General features: G+C 34.7%; 1 protein-coding gene across 2 annotated transcripts; it reads right to left on the bottom strand.

The window, feature by feature from the left end:
- Positions 1 to 532: 532 nt before the first annotated feature.
- Positions 533 to 19,458, bottom strand: LOC105227061 (putative tricarboxylate transport protein, mitochondrial). 2 transcript variants are annotated; one of them, XM_049447268.1, is made up of 5 exons: positions 19,437 to 19,458; positions 3,105 to 3,375; positions 2,106 to 2,232; positions 1,813 to 2,036; positions 533 to 1,749 (listed from the first exon to the last, which is right to left on the bottom strand). In XM_049447268.1, the coding sequence occupies exons 2-5, from the start codon at positions 3,304 to 3,306 to the stop codon at positions 1,346 to 1,348; spliced, it is 957 nt and encodes a 318-aa protein (XP_049303225.1). In that variant the 5' UTR covers positions 3,307 to 3,375; positions 19,437 to 19,458; the 3' UTR covers positions 533 to 1,345. The 2 variants fall into 2 exon arrangements, with proteins under 2 accessions (XP_049303225.1, XP_011204528.1); XM_011206226.4 differs by lacking the exon at positions 19,437 to 19,458 and adding an exon at positions 14,239 to 14,398.
- Positions 19,459 to 20,263: the final 805 nt, after the last annotated feature.

A 20,263-nucleotide genomic window follows, 5' to 3' on the forward strand; every position in this document is an offset into this window, starting at 1 on the left:
ATCACGCCTTTGATTTCTACAAATCGCTTAAAAAATGGCTAGCTGGAGAAAGATTTCACTCACAAATGGAGGTGCTCAAAATGGAAACAAGCAATAATTTGGAAGATTTCGAATTTTTATATGATAACCATATCGCATTACCGTAGGTCCTCTTTTACTGTACTAGGATAGACACCGAGTTTACAACAGCGCCTCTTTCGTTTATTCTTTTCGCAATTTGACGCCAATTCGAGATACCAAGTGAAGCCAGCTCCCTTTCCACCTGATCTCTCTAGCGGAGTGGAGGTCTTCCTCTTGCGCTGCTTCTCCGGCCGATTTCGAAGCAGACATTGTGGTTGGTGATTAGGTGGCAGAATAATGCCATATATTCTTTCAAAAAGCTCTTTTCTTTATTACAGAGTGCAAAGGGTTTGCAGGCCAACAACATATAAGTATGTACATCGGCTTCCCTACATATTTATAAATTTATTATATATTTTTTTAATAAAAGCAGTTTTAATATATTTTTCTTTTAATTTACAATTAACAGACATAGATTTGTGTCGTTTATTTTACAAATGTTTAAGTAAATGCATCATCAAATCAAATTACACCATATAAATAATTATAATTTACAAATGCAGGAGACTGTGTACTATTATATAAACACATATAGATTTATAAAAAATCGCTAGAATGTTTCAAGTAACTAGAGACACGTTTTGCTATGCTTTCGTTTATAAATATTTATGTATATGTGTACATATACATACATATATGTAGACAACAATTAACGGTTGAAGTGGCGTAATGACACTATTTAATTTTTAAGCTACATTAATTACTAAAATGCAACTTCTTCCAGTTTTGCACTGCGATCATGTATGTATATGTAAGTATATATGTATATGATATATGTGTGTATATTTGGCCCAAGCTAATGTTCAGTTCAACTGTCCTGCATGTACATATGTACATAAGTAAATCCGTTGTAAATTCTTCATATTTGCTTAATGACGAAAATGTATACGTTAATTTGTCCATTTAAATTGTTGTATGAGCCCGTTAGTTGGCTAAATTGACTAGGAAGTAATTGCTGTATATATTCACATCTGCATATACATATGTATGTCTGTAAGTATGTAGGTGTGTAACTTCCATTCATTTAAATCTACTCTACATTTTAGCTAATTTACAATTGTATCTTCATACACTTATACACATGTTTGTATGTATGTATATGGGAGAGCTACAGCACGTGATCGCATATATGAACATGTTCTAGTTTACTAAATTATTTTACAACAACTTTCTGTATATAAGTATGTTCGTTAAGTTGCTAATGCTGGTGCCATTTTGTTGTCTATTATTTCCAAACCTTGTTGAAAAGATCCATGAAGGAGTCGTAAATCATAAATGTAATGGCCACATCCAAGCAGACGCGACCCAAACGTGGCACCGTGCCCTTGTAGAATGCCGTTACACCCTCATTGCGCCAAATTTGCAACGCACAATCAGCAGTGTTTTTGTACTTGGACGCCTCCAAACCCTGCATACGTGTCTTCACCACATCAAGTGGTGTATTGCCAAATACCGAGGCGGCACCAGCGATCGCACCAAATGCGCCCACTACCAGCTTGGGCACGGTCTTTTCGTGATCACCGCGCTTGTAGAGATCCTTTAATGATTCCATAACGAAGAAACGTATCGCCTGATTCGAGCCCTGTTTAAGTATGGTAGGTGTCAGACCCTTATATACACCGCCCAGACCTTGAAGGGCAAAGAAAAGTTATCAAAATAATATAGAACAATAAAATAAATTTTAATTCTCACCTTCCTGCTTCACAATTGTACTGACGCCATGGAAGAAACCGCGATACTGTGGATTTGCGCTCCGCTGATCATTGATGAATTTCACTTTGACAGTCTCCATGGGTGTGACGGCCAAAACAGCTTCGCACACGCCAGCACCAAGACCACATAAAAGTTTGCCCGAATTACTGAGCTGATTATTGGAATCGGCCATATTGCTGCGCAGGAACTCGAATGCACCAAAACTGTAACACAAAATACATTAGTAAAAGAAGAAAATGTAGAAAAAGGAATTGACTGTAATGTAAACCCACCGCGCTGCAGATTTGGGAATACTGCCGTAGATCAGCACACTCAAGCCACGATACAAACCAAAGAAACCATTAGATTTGATAGTCTTCTTGACGCAGTCGGCAATGCCATTGTACTTTTTGTTGGCACCTGTAATTGAGTAAGGCATATTTAAAGTTTATTGAATCTTGTTAGGTTTTAGACCTTATATTGAGGTTATGTATTATATATAGAGGTAAATTCGCCGCGATCTGAAAGTTAACACTACTTTCTCAGAACCTGGAATTTACAGAGAGTATATGTAAGAGCCCTAGATAAGTGGCACACGATCATGTCAGTTTTTTTATGAATCCCGTTCAGTTACCGCGAAACGGTTACCAAATAGGATAAACTGACAAAAGTTCAGAATTTCGTATTGACAGACAGTAATTACTTTGAAATGGTGTGAGGGGTGTCAAGTTTGCTCATTCCGGACTACAAGTGCATGGGTGAAACCAATTCACAGTAATAATAGTTGGACTTTTTCTGCGAACCTTCTCTACAAAAGCCTAATTGGAATGGAGATAAACACAGCTTCCTGGGATCTACATCGACTAGATGGTAAATTGAGAAAGACAAAATGAACAAGCTCTACTATACCGAATTATTTCACCGATTCTATGCCAAGTTACAGAAATAATGGGGATTTGGGGAAAGGAATATGCTTTTCTACAATGAAAAGGAACTGGTTCATAGCTTGATCTTAAGAGACGCTATATTGGGAAATATGTAAATCGCAATGTTAAAAATATGTTCGTATATTTTTTGCAGGCTATGTACTCATCGGAACGACAGAAAGTCTTGACCCTTCTAGTACTGAAGGCGCGACCACTAGTAGTGAAAAACAAAATTTAAAAGAATTTATTATTTTTATCTTGGTTTTCAGCACCCAACTTCAAGCTATCACATATTGTCAAATGACGCCTGACACAACCATTCATGGATACCATTAAACCTTCAGCCAAACGTTCACTTCAACTTACCCTTTTCGTCCAACTGCAATTGTGTCTTCACATATTCGGTGGGAAATGTAATACAAATTTCAATTCCGCCAGTAATACCGCCCGCCACAATACCCTTCAAACCTTTGTTACCCGCTGAAGGTGCTGCTGCGCCAGTATTTGCCATCCAGGGTCGCTGACCGAAAGGGTTTACAAAGGCTGTTGTTAATCCTCGGCGCTCCATGATTGATTTGTGGCTCTGCGAGTTTTCGAGTTATAAAGGTAGGTGTTTAAGTGGAGGGGGATAAGTGGGCTATAAAGAAAAGAAACGAGTGGATAATAAGTAAAGTGTAGATATGTACAAGAAATGAACTTCTCTCTTGTTTTTTTGCAGAACATTTCTGGCTCTCGGCCAATTTTTAAATTATACGTATTTTTGTTCTTGTTTATGATTACTTATTGTTGTTTTCCTGCCTCTACAATCTAATAGAAAAAGAGAGATGAAGAGAAAAGTTTGAATTCATTACTTTCTAAATTTATTTTCAAAAGTAACCTTGAACACCTAACCCGGAAAACTGCCTGCCAGCTGAGCAATATTTTGAATTTAAGAGTTATGATTTTCTGTTTGTTTGCTAGAAGAATTTTGCTGCAGTAATATAGACTTTGACATATACTAAATTTTAACGCACCCATTTTTCAATTTTCGTTATATTTATTTATTTCCCAATGTCTTAACAGAAGAGCATTTAGATTGCAAAGAAAGTTACCAGACAAATAATTTTATATATTTATTTTAAAGTCTTTGAAATTCTTAAATTTTTAAAGGATTTTCGTAATTTTACATATTGTTATCCTCCCAGTGGTATAACTATCTTTAACAGCGAAGATACGCGCCCGCCTCTGTACAGAAAAAAACATCAGCAAATATGTTACAAGAAAACTTCTACCTCGAGAAGCTGTATTCACAACAGACAGACAAAGAGAGAGGTCGAAATGCATGAGTTCGAAAAGCTTGACAAGCTGGCCTAACCATGAAGAAGTTCGAACAACAATTACCTGACTGAAGAATAATAAAGCGGCAGAGGTCGACGGATTTCCGACCGAGCTATTCAACTACGGCGATGAAAAAATGATAAGGAGCAAACATCAGTTTTTTTTGTAAAATATGGTCGGACGAAAACATGCCCCATGATTGGAATTTAAGTGTGCTCTGTCCAATCCACAAGAAGGAAGACCCTACAATCTGGGCTTACTACCGTGGGATAAGCCTCCTCAACATCGCATATCGTTATATCGAACGTATTGTTTGAAAGATTAAAGTCCACCATCAAAAAACTGATTGAATCTTAACAGCAACTGACCAGATATTCGCCAACGCGAATCCTCCATTAGGATCGGGAAGTACATCCATTCATTCGATACCAAACGTTGTTTCAAACAACGCGAATCGCTATCTGGGGTTTATTCAATCTACACCAGGAAATAATAATCCGAGCTGCAGATCAGAGTCGACGTTACGAGTTTTCAAGAAAAAATTTCTGCGAAAGATTTATAGTCCTTTTCTGTATGAGATATACGACGACATTAACATAGTTCAGGGAATTAAAAGACAGCGGCTACGTTGGCTAAGTCATGTCATCCGAATGGACGAAAACACTCGAGCTCTGATTCGACGCATTACCTGCCGGGGAAAGCTGAGGAAAAAGAAGACCAGGTGGAGAAGGACCTGGCTTGTCTTAGAATCTCCGATTGGGTATATGGATTCGAGAACTACTATAACCATAAACTATAAAAAAGTTGTTATTTATCAAAAAGACATTGAAATTTACGTCGAATAATTAAACTTTTGCTAAGTTATTAAACACGCTTTTACTAATCTTTTAAAGTGCTTTATTTTCAATTATTTACTTTTTTCTTAAAACATTATTTTATATGCACCACTTAGTATACAAATATCACATATCAATTCACATAATTATATCAATTTGTGATAATCTTAGAACCCCTTATTGATTTCGTTTAAGTGTTGTTTAGTACGGCAGTAATATACCGCAGTTATACAGGGTTATACTAAATAAAAAATATTTTTAATTTTTTCTTGCCCAAACAGAGAAAGAAGACATTATGGTATATTATGTATGTATATATGTATGTATATATATATTAAATTATTTTTAAAAACTCATTGTGGACAGAGAGACACTACTAATTTCAGTTTTCTCATAGTTCTCTTCATTTTTCGTGTATACATAACAATATTTATTTCATATTTGTAGTAGACAATGTACGAAACAATTCCGAATACAACCACGCCCACTTCCCATATAACAATAATTTTCAAATCATCTTAAAGTTTGACAACTTTTCAACAAGCACTGCTATCACGGAAATGAAGAAGCAGTGAGAAATATGAGGCGTTGGTGCGTCATTTCAATATTTGGTCCGTGTGGCAGAGCTCTATCGTTGAAAAATTCATATCTCATAAAGTGCTTGAACAATGTAAAAGGAAAATTGTGACGATAAACAATATGATGCTAAAATCAAGCCCTTTTTCTATATGATAATGGCCGATATGTGCTGTATAAAGTCACTCGGAAGTTCGAAAATCTTTATATTAGGTCCTAGCAGCCCGGGGTAGACAATTATTTATTTTTGGAAATTTGGATATAAAACACTTTTTTCATAAATACTTTTATTTGTATTAAAAAAAAATCCCACAGTTATGTTTGTATGTAAGTCTATTTATGTTCAATTTCTTTGATGGTTTAAGTGGCGGCCACTTTTGAAAAATTAAAAAATAAAAATAATAATAATCAAAAAATTAAAATAACAGTAATAAATAATGAATTCAGTCGTTTTACATATTAAATAAAAATACTAATTATGAAAAATTAAAAAATAAAAATAATAATAATCAAAAAATTAAAATAACAGTAATAAATAATGAATTCAGTCGTTTTACATATACATATTTTTGCCACTGCACGTGCTCAATTCTGCTAAATAGCAGCGACAACGTCGAATTCCTTACTTTGATTCTATCGGCTCTGCTAGCCGCCAAATTGAACATCATACAGAATTCAATTTGCATCTTCTCTACACTTTACATTCTCTGGCCCGGCGCGCTTTTCAGAATGCATCGCAAACAACGGCCACGGCGCTATGGCGGTTTTGTTTATTTTATGAATTTTTTAATTCGTAATATCTTTTGAAAGGAAAGCCCAATTTAAAAACTATTTTATAGGTAGTTAAATGGTCTTGACCATAAAATAATTTATTTGGATAAGGATTAATATGAGCACATAAATAGCATGGTTTGAATTTGGTTAGCATTTTCATTAATGTTAATGTTAAATGAAAAAAGTGGTTTTAGTGGCATAACTACAATAATTGGACATATGCTACCTCGGAGTTTTTTGTAGACATTATGATGTTCTTCAATATTGTTGTACATTATTTTGTTCTGTCGCTATTAGTTTCGGCAGCGCATTCGACGAAAGACATTTTAAGACTAATTTTTCTACTCCTTCGGTTACATTGTTCAAATTTTACCAAGGATCCCGAATTTTTTTCAATGTGAAATGTAGCCTATGTCAAATTGGAAGAATGTAGCATTCTATTGGTGAAAGAATTTTTTAAATCGGCCCAGTACTTTTTGAGCCTATTCATTACAAACATACAAAAATAGGTACAAATCTTTCCTCTTTATAATATTAGTATAGATATGGAGCCTAATCAACCCATTTGTAGCACACAGAAATACTACTATCAGGTAATGATTTTCTCTGAATTTCAAATATATTTATATATAATATCATCATTAACTGATATTTTCGGTAAAAATTCAACTATAGGCTCTGGGATCCAGATATTCGGTACCAAGGACCCTGAACAGTTTTAATTCTATTTATAAAATTTTAGTCAGAAGATGGCATAATTTAAATGCATTATTCGTGCTAAATTTTATGCCATTATATTAATTGCTTCTTGATTTGTACACAGGAAAGTGAAAGAATTAAGTAGAACTTAAAATTGTGTTATATGGAATAGGAATGCCAGTGAAATGCCATAGTACACCGAATTTAGTTAATATCGGTAGCACGGGTCTCGAGATATGTGATTTCACCTAAAAGTAGGCGGTACCACGCTCATTGTCCAATTTTGATCCCGGTTCAACTAAAGCCCTGCCTTACTAAGGGTAAAATTTAATGCCTTTGGCATATTTAGTTATTGATTTACTTTCGCGTTTTTAACAGTACCGTTATATGGGGAATAAGCGGTGTTATCATCCGATTTCATCCATTTTCATACTGTCGGTATCCAACCGAATTGGAAACTAAAAGGTCTATATTGACACATTAATGCAGGCACTTATGGATGGAAATCAATAAATAAAAGGTATATAACAGATGAATATATGTATATATATATACAGTGTTGTCAACTGAATTATTGATTAATTTTCTAATCGATCGCTAAATTTAATCTGTGAAGTACTGCAGAAATTTAATGAAAGTTTACATATACAGTTTTATACATATTAATAGCGAGGAGTTGTTAGACATATAATTTTGTAAGCAAATATCTTGAATAGGTTCTAATTTTCGACTATAATCGCGTAAGCGATGCCTACGCCAATTAATAAGAAGAAGGTTCGAATTTTTATAAATATTACCATAATTTCTATATTTTACACTTCCCTATAAACAAACCTCTATCCAAACATCATCTGACTTTATAGAATAAGTTATCTTATATTTACAAAATAAATCAAAGCAACATTAACCGTCTTAACGAGAAAAATTAAAAACAATATTTACTCTACTAAGCTCTTTTCAAACCCGAAAAAAACTATCTACACAACACACCTGTTATCGCAATCTTGTACAGCACCTGTCTGCAATGACGAAAAACAACCCAGAAAGATATACTATAACAAAATAAGTAGTGGAGAAATGGATTAAGCTACATATTATAAACGGAAGATTACTTTATTAGTGGACTTTATCGGCTAAAACTAACAGCATTGCGATAATTTACAATTAAACGAAGTGTTAATTGGCGCTACAAACATAAACTTAATATGTGCAATTCGGCCACTTGTTAATTGCGTCTGTATATAAGACTTGGAAAGCTTAGTTCACAAAGGAGAAGCCAAAAATTTAGCAGAATTTGTGTGTTACTCTAGTTATCTTAGTCAAAATCTCAACCCAATGACATTGGAGGATGGAGCCCTGTGTAGAAGTTAATATACGAGTAAGTGAAGAAAGTACTCTGAGCGCCAATGACTTGGGAGTAGTCAGAGCGATTCTTTTACATAAGACTCAAGCAGCTCCCGACTTCCGGTCTCAGACCAAGTATCCTGTGGGTAGCCAAAAAACATCCATTTGAATGCGACGTAAGTGAGAAGGCGAAACATCCCTCTCTAGAGTTTGCGCTGGGTCCCGCCACGTAAAGAACATCCCCAACCAAAAGGACAAAATAGCTTCGAATACAATTGGACAATCTTCTACAAGAGTGTACATGTGCGGGCGTACGCCTGAACAATGAAGCAAGGCAATGGGTAAATGGGCAAGACGAAATATCTCCTGTTATCAAACAAACAGTCTTCGCACTCACGACTTGGCTCCCACGGCACTGTTGACAGTCATAACTTCAAAGTCGTAGGTAATTTTAATCTTGGAACCAGAATTAACACTAACAATAACGTCAGCCTTGAAGTTCAATGCAGAACAACTCTTGCCAACAGGTGTAGCACCTGGACTGAGTACGGACTGAATATTCATCCCCGTCCTGATATATAGTGCAGAAGCATGGACGATGACAATAGGTATACCATGACATAATTCAGCGAATTAAGAGACAGTGGCTTGCTGGCTAGGTCATATCGTCCGAATGGATAAAATCACTTCGTTGGAAATACCGGATTTAGAAAGACCTGGCCGCACTAGGTATCCCGAAATTGGCGCCAAATTGCGAAAAGATTAAGCGACTGGCACGCTGCTGTAAATTCGGCTATAACCGCGTAAGCGGCGTCTACGGCAACAGAGAAGAAGAAAAATTACATTAGATTGCACTTAATGTTAGCTCAGGAAGATACGAACGTCGTTATCCACAAACGTATCAAGAGCATTACATTATTCCCACTACAAAAAAACTGTCGAAGAATTCCATTTTCGAAACATTTATGCCGAACTTCATTAAGGATTACCATTGTCAACAACGGCTTATTATTTATGGCAACGAAAAATATTTTAACTTAGCTGTCGCATCTACGTAAACGGAATTAACCCGCTTAAACTATTTGTAGAGTTATCTATGGGGTTATGACTAAAAGAACAACTCAACTATGCCGTCTAGAAAGTTTCGGTCAATAGCCATAGATGTCAAAAGAACATACATACCTATGTATGTATGTTTAAGAATTCTAAAAGACACCAAGGTAAATAAATCAGATGGTGCTTCATACATATGTATATGTATGTATATACTTGTGTACATACATATCTATAAATTTTATTTGTTCTCGCATTTTACAATTCTCGACATTGCTGAGTCACTAATCAGAAAAGGGCACCTCTAACGATCACTTCTACGTGGCTCAAATAGAAATTCCAGATCAGTTGTGATACTCCGTTAATAAAAGTTGATGGCTGCATAAAAATTAAAATATTTCATATTGAGCGGCTTCTGTGGATATTTTCAATTGTCTTTTATATTTTTCCGTAATTTTCGTTGGTGAATTTTTCACAATTTTTACCCTCACTAATAAAGGCTCATTACACAAATAATTAAAAATATATTCATTTTTTCATAGTATTTACTTTTTTTCTAAATTATCTCACCTGAGAGTGACCTAACTAGATCTGGCTTTCAAACAACCTTACACTAAATAAAATCAATGAAAGTTTGTGCTGTTTGCAGCCTTATAAAACATAGAGTTTTGTTTTGTTTCGGTAAAACCTGCCCTACTTTTTTCCTTTGAAACAGCTTTCATCAGTTCATTATTAACGTTTATCTAAATTCGTTTATTACTGTTATATATTTGTTTTAGTATCATGGTGATTTGTTTACTGTGACATTAGCTAATATTTGTTTAATTTATTCAGCATTATTCAAATGCACACATACAGCTTATCCTTACAAATACTAACCGCTTTAAAAAATTCATGGAAATTAATTTGTCTACGTGCATTGACGTGCAGTTTAAGGTAGAGTTGTTTGGAACAGAATAGTGAGAGCACATAATCGAAGATTTCTACTCAAATATGCAGAGGACGTTAATGAGACTTTTGATAAGCATTAAAAGCCAAAACTTTGGTTATCTCCTTCAAAAACTAGTCAAGGTTATTTAATGTGCATATTATATAACTAACCAACGACAAAGTTTCGAAGAGCAATAATTTAAATGGACATTTTTTGATTTTGTCGCAAATCAGCATCGACAAAAAACTGAAGCAAATAAACTTAACTGATAACGGGCACGCAAAATTATGTGTCTTTTCCATGTGACATACCTACAGAGGTACATAGTATGTACATACATGTTGGAATAAATATGACCATCTATTTACTAAAGTAAACAGACATACTTTCCTAGTTGTACTATACATATGTATGTGCGTAGGTAACTGATTAAACTTACATTGATATACATTAGGGCGGATCGTTAGTAAACAGCAGTCAAACAGATTTCAGATAAATGTTTGTCACCAAACCCCCATTAGCAACATTTCATACAACAATTAAAATGATGTTTAGATTGCTTTTAAATGCAATAGAAATAAACATTACTTCGATATTAAATATTTAAAATATAATATGAAATTACTAAAATAATAATTACATCAAAGGAGAAGTTGGCGAAGTTTAAACACTATTCTGACTATGTTTTATATGAAATTTTGGAACTGCGGCCGCCAAGCTTTTATAATTTTTGAAATATTGTTCAATAATGAAGTGTAACGCTCCATTTTTACTAAGCCCTACCTGTGAGCTGCCAATATACATACCTATATTTTTAGAGTTGTCAACACTTTTCTACATAAATGGCGACAAGTTAAAAGCTTGCGTTAATTTTAGGATACGCTTTATAAATAAATATCTTTTAACACAATTACTGACAAAAAAAATTTTTTTAAATCCATTTTATCCGCATAGTTTGTATCATAAAACCTACTGAAATCGTTATAGTGCCTTGAATATGTAACCAAATTTTTGCGCGTAACCAGAAAATACTATCAAATTCATTTCGTTATACTCGTATGTATGTCGCGTCACACAAAAAGCATTACTAATTTTAATGTCGAACAACCCGTGTAGTACGATTTCCTTTGACCCGGCAGCCAATCTGTTAAAACTTGTTCGAAACCTTGTATGCTTTTACCAAGAGTATAGCCACATACCCACTGATTATCACGCCTGATCTACTTCTCTCGCTTTTTCTTCATTTTATTTATAGAACTTCTCGCAAATGAGATTGAAAATTATAAATTTATTATATTTTTACACAAAAAAAATGAAAATTTATAGATACATTTTATTTGCATTATCAATCAGAACCAAAATTTATATGTGAAATGGTCGACTACATTTGTATCGATCTGCTTTAAAAATATTTCTTTTCACCTTAAGCACCACCCTAATACTTGTATGTAGATATGTAAAAGTTTATAAACAGGGTTAAGCGTCACAACATACAAAAATCGTAAGACTAGTTGATACATTTATTTTTCATTGCTCAGCTGTTTGCTTAACAGTTTTGTTTTTATTCACTTTTTTGTTGGTAAAATACTGGCCGACTGTTTGAACGAACCGCCAAAGGACGGCTGCCAAGATAAGCTTAATGTAAGAAGCTATTTTGTGCAAGACGAAGCTATATATTATATTTTATATTCTATAATATTTTTATTTTTTCGCATTATATAATTGAATTGGAAATTTAAATATTTATATGAGTATACAATATACCGCATGTGTACATATGTACATACATACATATATATGTACATACATACATGTGTTAGGTAGTTATGAAATATGGCGCTCATGCTGAAAAAAGCTACAAAGTACCGTGGTCATGCAATTTAAGGTAAAATTTTATTTTATTGATTTCCTTTTCATTATTTTTCCATTTTTATTATTTTTCATTTACCATTTCACGTTTTTCACTGTTTTACTTTTCTCTCTCTTAGCCGTTAATGAATTATGTTGTCTGAGTAGATAAAACATTTCAAATGAATTTAGTCTCTGTTTGTTGAATACAAATATTAATTTGGAGTTGACAGTGGGCAAATGACTAAATTGCTGGAATTTTACAATGCATATCTATGTCACTCTACCAATGGATATGCAGACATACAGCATAGCTTTATGCAACTACGAGAATTAACAGCGACATGACACTTCTGTGGAATACTCAAGAATTGAAATAGATATTATAACCTTTTGAGCTCTAAACAGTCTTTTCTCATCTTTTAATCCTGAAGGATCATTAAAAATGCTTGACTGATATGGATGTGGTTCTCTGCAGTAATGCATACATACGTATGTACTTATATTACAAGGGCAGTTGAAGTTAGATTTTGGTAAATATTATTTTTCCGCAGTTCAAATATTACGGAAAAACATACATATATTTCCCTCATTTATGTACATATGTACATATGTATATTTCGCAGCAGGATTTTGCTTAATGGTCAGTGGTCAACTTCAACAAGAAGGCGTGCTTAGAATGGAGTTAAAAATCGTTTGAAAATGTTACGGCCGTAAAAACGATAACTTCACAGATGCATTTCTTAGTGCAGCTACTTATATGTCTAATTAAATTCTTTCTAACCACGTTGTTTAATATGAACAACCTTTAAATCAAATGAAGGTTACTTTATAAGGAAAAACAATATTTTATGAAAGTTTTTATCTTGATTTTGATCGGTCAGTTGATATGGCAGCTTTGTATATGTTACAGTGTCCCGATCTTTGAAATTTGTTCGGGAATTATAGCGGTGGTTTGAACAATAATCTATTGGCGGTTCAGACGAATTAACAGCTTCTAGGAGAAAAGAACATGTTCCAAAATTCAACTCAGCTCGTCAAGCACATCATTTATGAGTACATATGTATATGTATATAGGTAGTTTACAGGATCTCTGACGTTTTCTACTGGGGGTTACAAACGTTCGTGGCAAACTCAGTATACCCAGTTCAGAACATAATTACATAATTAAAGGAAAATTACTTTACAACTATGGAATAGTTTGTGAATATCTGCTTCTGCTGGAGCCAATTTATGCTTCTCTTTAAGAGTGTATATAAAAATTAATATCTAGAAATATTAGTGATTCGATGACAAGAGTAATTCTGCACTTTGCTTAACATTTACATATTTATAAGGCCGTTGCAATTCCTGCAGTAAGCGGAAAATCTCCACTATATTTAGTGAAATTACTAAATTACATTTTTTCTTATTTTTTATTCGCAATTTGTAATGATTTATAGCTATATCGGCACCTAAAATGCAAAACAACGTATCATCAAAAAATCTAAATTGAGTTTTTTATTGCTTACGATTCACTGCATTATATTTCATAAATGTAGCATAAAATGTTCAGCCTCCGCTGTCAGATAAAACCAATACATTACCATTTTCTAACCAAAACTCAAATGTAGTAGTTTCTATTGTATCGTTTTTCCTTCGCGTGCAAACTTATGAAAAGTGATGTTACGTTATTTTGCACTTTAGGTGACGATATATTCATAATAATTCTCATTTTATTTTTCTTGGCTAAAATAGTCACGTTTTCTGTGAACTTTTCAGGACGTCTACAGAACTCGTTAAATAAAAAAAAAAATATTCAAATATGCGCTCGTAAAACAAAAATTACAAAAAAAAATTACATAACGTTTCAAATACATTTCGCAAACGCGACACTTTGTACCAGATTGCAATGCAAATTTTCCGGTTTTGTTATCACTCTCATGCAGAACTAAGCAATGTACTAAGTACATACAAGTATGTGTGTATGTATGAGTATAAGTAGAACTCAATTATTTTACACCTTTGGTAGCTCTATATTGTCTTTCACTCAAAACGGTTGTCAAAAACAAAAAAAAAATATTATTGTAAATTTGTTTATTGAAAAAGTAAATGATAAAAATAAGAATACTTTTCACACACCTTCCAAAGGTTGATTACGAAAATCAATTTGAAATCCGTCCGAACAAATTGCGCGCGCTTGAGTAACCAAATAAATAGCACACGCACCGCTAGTTTTGGCGATCGTACGATACACTGTACTTGTATGAAAGCGACTGTTGCTGCTAAGGTCCCCACACCGCTTTGAAATTGGAAATATTCATACGAAACTCTCCATAAAAATATATACATACATATGTATACATGAGCGCTTGTACATAGGTATTTGTGTAAGTTTGCATGTGTGGCAGCTTGTTATTATTATTGTATTGGTCAGCTCTTTCCAATTCCAAATCGAAATTTAAACACTAGGGCGCATGCATACATATTTACACTCACGCACTCATACATGCACATATATATAAGTTTATGTTTGCTTGTATGCTTTTCTCTACTCACGCTGAATTCGATGCAAATGTGTGGTCACAAAGCCAAAGTGACGACCACTTAATACACGAGTATGTGCTCATGGAAAAGGGAAAACAAAAATGTCAACAAAAGTCCAAGTGGCTCTCAATTCGATAGCCATATGCGCCCCAATTTGCCATAAGCAATCATACATCACACATACAATACACATGAGTACACACAAGTACATATGTATGTATGTGATACATACTCAGGCAAAGCTACAAATACAACAAAAGGTCTGTCTGTATGAAGCGACTTGCTTGTTGACTTGCCGGTCCAAGTTCAACAACTCAAAGAGCAGCATGTCAACGAGCGCATCGTTCCTATGAGAGAGTAACACAAATCGACTGGCAAAAGCTACCTGCTGGTTGGTGATCGTCATTAGAAATACTGTAGTCGACAGCACGTTTCAGAGTTGGTCCGGAAAGCTTATACTTTAGCAACCAGAGCCGCTGGAAAGAGCATAGTGAGTTCGGTGAGATATATGTAATACAGCTGCCCAACCAAAACTTTGTTTTTGTAATTCCATTGAATGTCTCTACTCAGTCGTTGCATTTGCTTTTAAATATGTGTTCAAGTTTGTACGAGTTTTTGGAGAAAATAAGGCGTGCTTTGTGTGTTTAAATATTAAAGCTTTTTGCTTTATTGCACAGTAGCACATTTCGTAGAAAACTGTAATAAATTTTTTGTTCTCTATGAATCTGAAATATTTCCAAAATAAATTTGTATCTTCTTTAAAATACATATGTTATCAGTATATGAACAACAAAGAGAAAGAGCAGGAAAACGTAGAAACCTGCTACGAAGATGGACGTAGGATATTCTATCGCTGGCCATGCTTCTTCGCAATAAGTGCTGTGTGTCCACTGCTTGGAAAAGGGTCGATTCGTCTCCAAATTTCCAGAAAACATCATTTTCTACTGTGATAGCACATTTGTTCATACCTCCGAGCTCGCCAAGGTCTCTCGTGCAACAACATTATCTCAAGTACAGCGTCTACCAACAGGGATGATGTGATTTTGACAGCTTGTGGTGGCCATATGTTTACGCATTTGTGTCAAATTTTGTCAATGTGTTCAGTTCAACAAGAATGTTCAAGAATATTACGCAAACTTACGTTCTCCGGTGGTCCCCCAAGATAAGACACATTTCTGTCTTAACAAGCAAAATTGCCGCCATTGCGATGAGTGAAATCCTCGTGTGGTTCAGGAAACGCAATTGCATTCTCAAAAATGTACCGTTTTCCGGCCCCTATTTCTTTCGAAATTAGGCAGAAAATGCCATTACAGTCAACAACGAGTGCTATAATACGATGTTGACCGACTTTTTTCTCGTAATTTGGTTAAATCGACGATCTCTATTTCCAACAAGACGGTGGGCCTCTTTCATGTCTAAACATGGACACATTGCGTACAAATTCTGGCGACTCGTTAATTTCGAAAAATGACACACTAGGGGTATGTTAAATCAAGGCTTTACGCTAAGCAGCTAGCAACGCTCGAGGAGTTCGAAAACAGCATTGAGCGCAATATAGCCAAAATTACTGCCGAATTGCTGCACCGGGTCGTTGAAAACTGGCATAAACGGGAGAGATATGCAAACGAAACCGTGATGGTTATTTGGCCGATATTTTGTACAAATCATAAATGGCTTAAAATTATGTGCATAACCAAAAAAAGTCAGAACTCTTTTTAACTCTTTTTTATTAGAGTTCGTCGTATGATTCCTATCTAATTAGCCTGATTACCCTCCAGTCATGAGTGGGGAGATAAGGATAGCAGTATCGCGAGATCTATTTTATTTATTCAAAGGGTTGAGGGTTGAGCTGGGAACCAGATACTACTCTGGCCTCGCTCCCTTCCAAACTTCTTCTACACACAAATGGCTCCATTTTCTCTATTCTACATATTCAGTTTGCAAGTTTGACGATTTTGCTAAAAGTTAATGCAGCTCCATATTTTGGCTTCATAACGAGAGATGATTCCTTCTAATGCGTCTTAACTAAAGATTCAGACTCGTACAAACCTGCAATTATGTCGTCCCCTCTGCTGCTCAACATTTCAATGCACTGACATGCCCCTCAGATTCTCTCTCACTCTGCCTGCTACTAAAGTGTTCTAAAATCTTAATAAATACACGACACAATTTTAATTTCCCGTAATTTTGAAACAACTAGTTATGATTCAGTTCCAGACAAAAGTGGGGTTAAGTAGGTTTCCTTTTATATAGGTAGTCGAAATTTGTTTCGTGTTTCGTCAATAGATGTTGTTGCAGTCGTATATCTCCAGTGCTACCAAACACATACCATATAGTGCGGGAAAGGTGAAAAAAATTAAATTCGGGGAAGTTGAAAAAAGTTACAGCTGTTCAAAAATGAGTGAAAATAATGGAGAAATTCGCTGTATTTCGAAATTTTTGTTTAAAAAAGGGAAGAATGCCACGCAAACCACCAATGAAATTTGTGAAGTTTACCTAGACGATACTGTATCAAATCGCGTAGGAAAACAATGGTCCACTCGCTTCCGTTCTGGAAATTTCGATGTGAAAAGTGCATCTCGCTCTGGTTTTCTGGAAAACAACGCTAAGGAACTTAACATTCATCATCAAACGATTTTAAACCATTTAAAAAAGGTTGGCTACAAAAAGAATCTCAATATTTGGGTACAATATGAATTGACTGTCAAAAATGAATCAAATACGACGGTGAAGCTCAACAAATGGTCGCAAAACCAGGATTCATGCCTCGAAAGATTATGCTGAGTGTTTGAAGGGGATGGAAAAGAATCATCCACTATGAACTGATCCAGCCTGGTCGACCGATGCATTCTACATTTTACTGTTAACAACTGATAAGATTAAAGAAAGCAATCGAAAAAACGGGCGGAACTAATCAACAGAAAGGGCTCCGTCGACCATCAAGACAACGCTAGATCACACACATCTTTGATGACTCGGCAAAAACTGAGAGAGCTTGGCTGGGAAGTTTTGAAGCTTCCACCATATTGCCCTTGCACCATCGGATTACCATTTGTTTCAGTCAATACAGAACACCCTTAATGAAGTAAAGTTGGCTTCAAGAGAACCCTGCGAAAATTACTTGTCGCAGTTTTTCGGGAGAAACCAGAAAAGTTTTACACTGATGGAATAATGTCGACCAAAATGGTACATATTTAGTTCATTAAAGTTTATTATAAATAAAAAAAAAAATAAGTTGAAATTTGATTAGAAACTACCCAATATTTTAGGACTTTGCAAACCTAATATTACAATCTGACAACTTGATCGTAAAGTTTGTCATTTTTAATGTTAAACATACTCTGAACGTTTTGACATACGGCCGCTACTTGTGTTGTTAACAGTAAATTAAAATATTCACCTCGGCCAAAAAATGGATTAAATCGGAAACGTTTTCGCGCTATTATTTTTTGTAACGAGGATTATTCCAGCAACAGCGCATCGATGAAATTAATTCTTTTTTTTGCCGATGAAGCTTAATCAAAGGCCAGTGTTTATCGATGGTATGGCGTAATCAATCGACGTGGCTGATCACTTCAAGAGGGATTTCTTGAAGGTCGCCCATGATCAATTCTTGCTCCGAAAACTACTGATGCTATACACAAAGTAATATTGCCAGATCGTCATGTATATAACTATAGGTATTAGTGGGACCAGCATATATTCAATATTGCATGGCCATTTGAATATAACAAATATGTTCACGGTGGAGCCCACACAATTTGGCGATCCCTCAAACGGCTCGGGGGATTGCTCGAGAGAAATGTTAAAAAAGTACGATAGCGGTGCTTCGAAACACGTCTATGAAATCGTGACAGATTATGAAACGTTGATTTGCGCGTATGCGCCCGAAAGTACAGAGCCGACGACCGTGAGATCGATTATCTTCTTTTTATTTTCGTAAATTTTCATAAATTTCCGTAAAAGGTAAACTAATAGGGCAACGTTCTTAGAGACCTAAACAAATATTTTGGAGATACCTCAACAGAGTGACAAAAGTGCTTCGAAAATTGGTTCAAACGCAAGCAGATGAACTTAGATCTTAATGGAGAATATTTTGAAAAACAATAAAGCGATTTTCGATTACTAAAATTTGTTTTTGTTCCCTAATTCCGAAATACAAAAGGGAATCTACGTATCAAGGTGTCTCTTCTTACCATTGAAGGCGAAAATAGTTCGTCTTTAGGAAGAGTTTCATAAAAGGACACGCAATACTGTATATCTCAGCCAAGTAACTGTGATTCCAATGTATTAAATTAAAATTTTTTTTATGATATTTTATAAACTCGATTACTAGAGGCTCATCATAACAGTAATATATTTAATATAATTCAGTCTACAAATTCACGAGCAACACGTTAACTATCAACTACCCACTTAAATTGCACAACAATGCAACCAAAATATAAAATGCTTAGAAAGTAAGTCAGCACAAGGGAGAAATAAATAACCGGCACTAGAAAGACAGGCAACGCAATCCAGAGGACCGCGACAATAAACCAGTCAAGCACTCATAATTCACTTGGGAAAAATTAGCAACGCATAATTGCACATTTAACACATACGAGTATGTATACATTTGCATATGTGCTTATGATTAATATTCGCATAATTAGAAAAAAATTTGCAAATATGTATGTATGTCGGCGCTCTGATCAATTTCAATGCCAATGTCACGTTACGTATACGCCATGACAAGTTCTTGCTTATGTGAAACTGTAACATTACACTAATTAAAAGTTTTGGAAACTTACTTCTATTTTATTTTCACCCGAAAAAATATGAAAAAATGTAGAACCGCCACGCAAATCCAACCGGCAGTTTGATACTAACGCCTACAAGCAATGTTTATAGGTGGCCAGAGGTAAGTTATGCATGTAGGTAAATGATGAGTACACTCAGTGATTCTCAAACTGTAGCAATGTATGCGCAACTCAAAAAACGAATAAACGAAATGCGCTCATCATAGAGCGTAGTAATGTTAATAAATATTTTGAACCCCTGCAAAATGTAATGACAGTCAAATCACATACACTTTTAACTCTTACAATATGTAAATGTGTATAAACTAATTTGAAGACAAGACGGCGCATGCGTTAAAATGAGGAATACAGCTGATTACTTCACGGACCCAGTAGCAGCAGCATGAATATCAATCAGTAAAAATATCCTCAGAGGAAGCACATATGAGCTAATCGCCGAAAGTTTACCTAATATTATAAAAAAATAAATCTAAGCGATATCAAAATAACCGGAGTAGATAATTTTCGAATTCTTACGAATGAAGAATAACTAAAAAATACATTTAAAGCGTAATTTTTTTGCTCACTTATTGTAGTATATTTTGATAAAAAAATTCTATGCGCGGTGCGGACACATTCATTATTAAAATGTTTTATTTTCAAACTTTTCATTAATTAATTCCATATATCGATTATTAAAAACTTTTTAGTGCAAAAATTACATACAATGGTAAAGGTATTTTTGAAGCTAAAATTATATTGGAAGTCTTTCTTGGGATAGTTTTCTGTTAAATAATTCTTCAAAATTAGAGTTAAACAATTTTCATATTAGGGTTCAA

This window comes from Bactrocera dorsalis, chromosome 2, assembly GCF_023373825.1.
Source record: "Bactrocera dorsalis isolate Fly_Bdor chromosome 2, ASM2337382v1, whole genome shotgun sequence".
In the NCBI taxonomy this organism is placed as follows: Eukaryota; Metazoa; Arthropoda; class Insecta; order Diptera; family Tephritidae; genus Bactrocera; species Bactrocera dorsalis.

Bases quoted from the DNA above. Each gene is read 5' to 3' on its own strand.
- LOC105227061 (XM_049447268.1), bottom strand. From the start codon at position 3,306: ATGGAGCGCCGAGGATTAACAACAGCCTTTGTAAACCCTTTCGGTCAG. The intron at 2,037-2,105 runs GTGGGTTTACAT...TTTGTGTTACAG, and splicing joins ATTCCCAAATCTGCAGCGCG to TTTTGGTGCATTCGAGTTCC. The intron at 1,750-1,812 runs GTGAGAATTAAA...TTGCCCTTCAAG, and splicing joins TACAATTGTGAAGCAGGAAG to GTCTGGGCGGTGTATATAAG.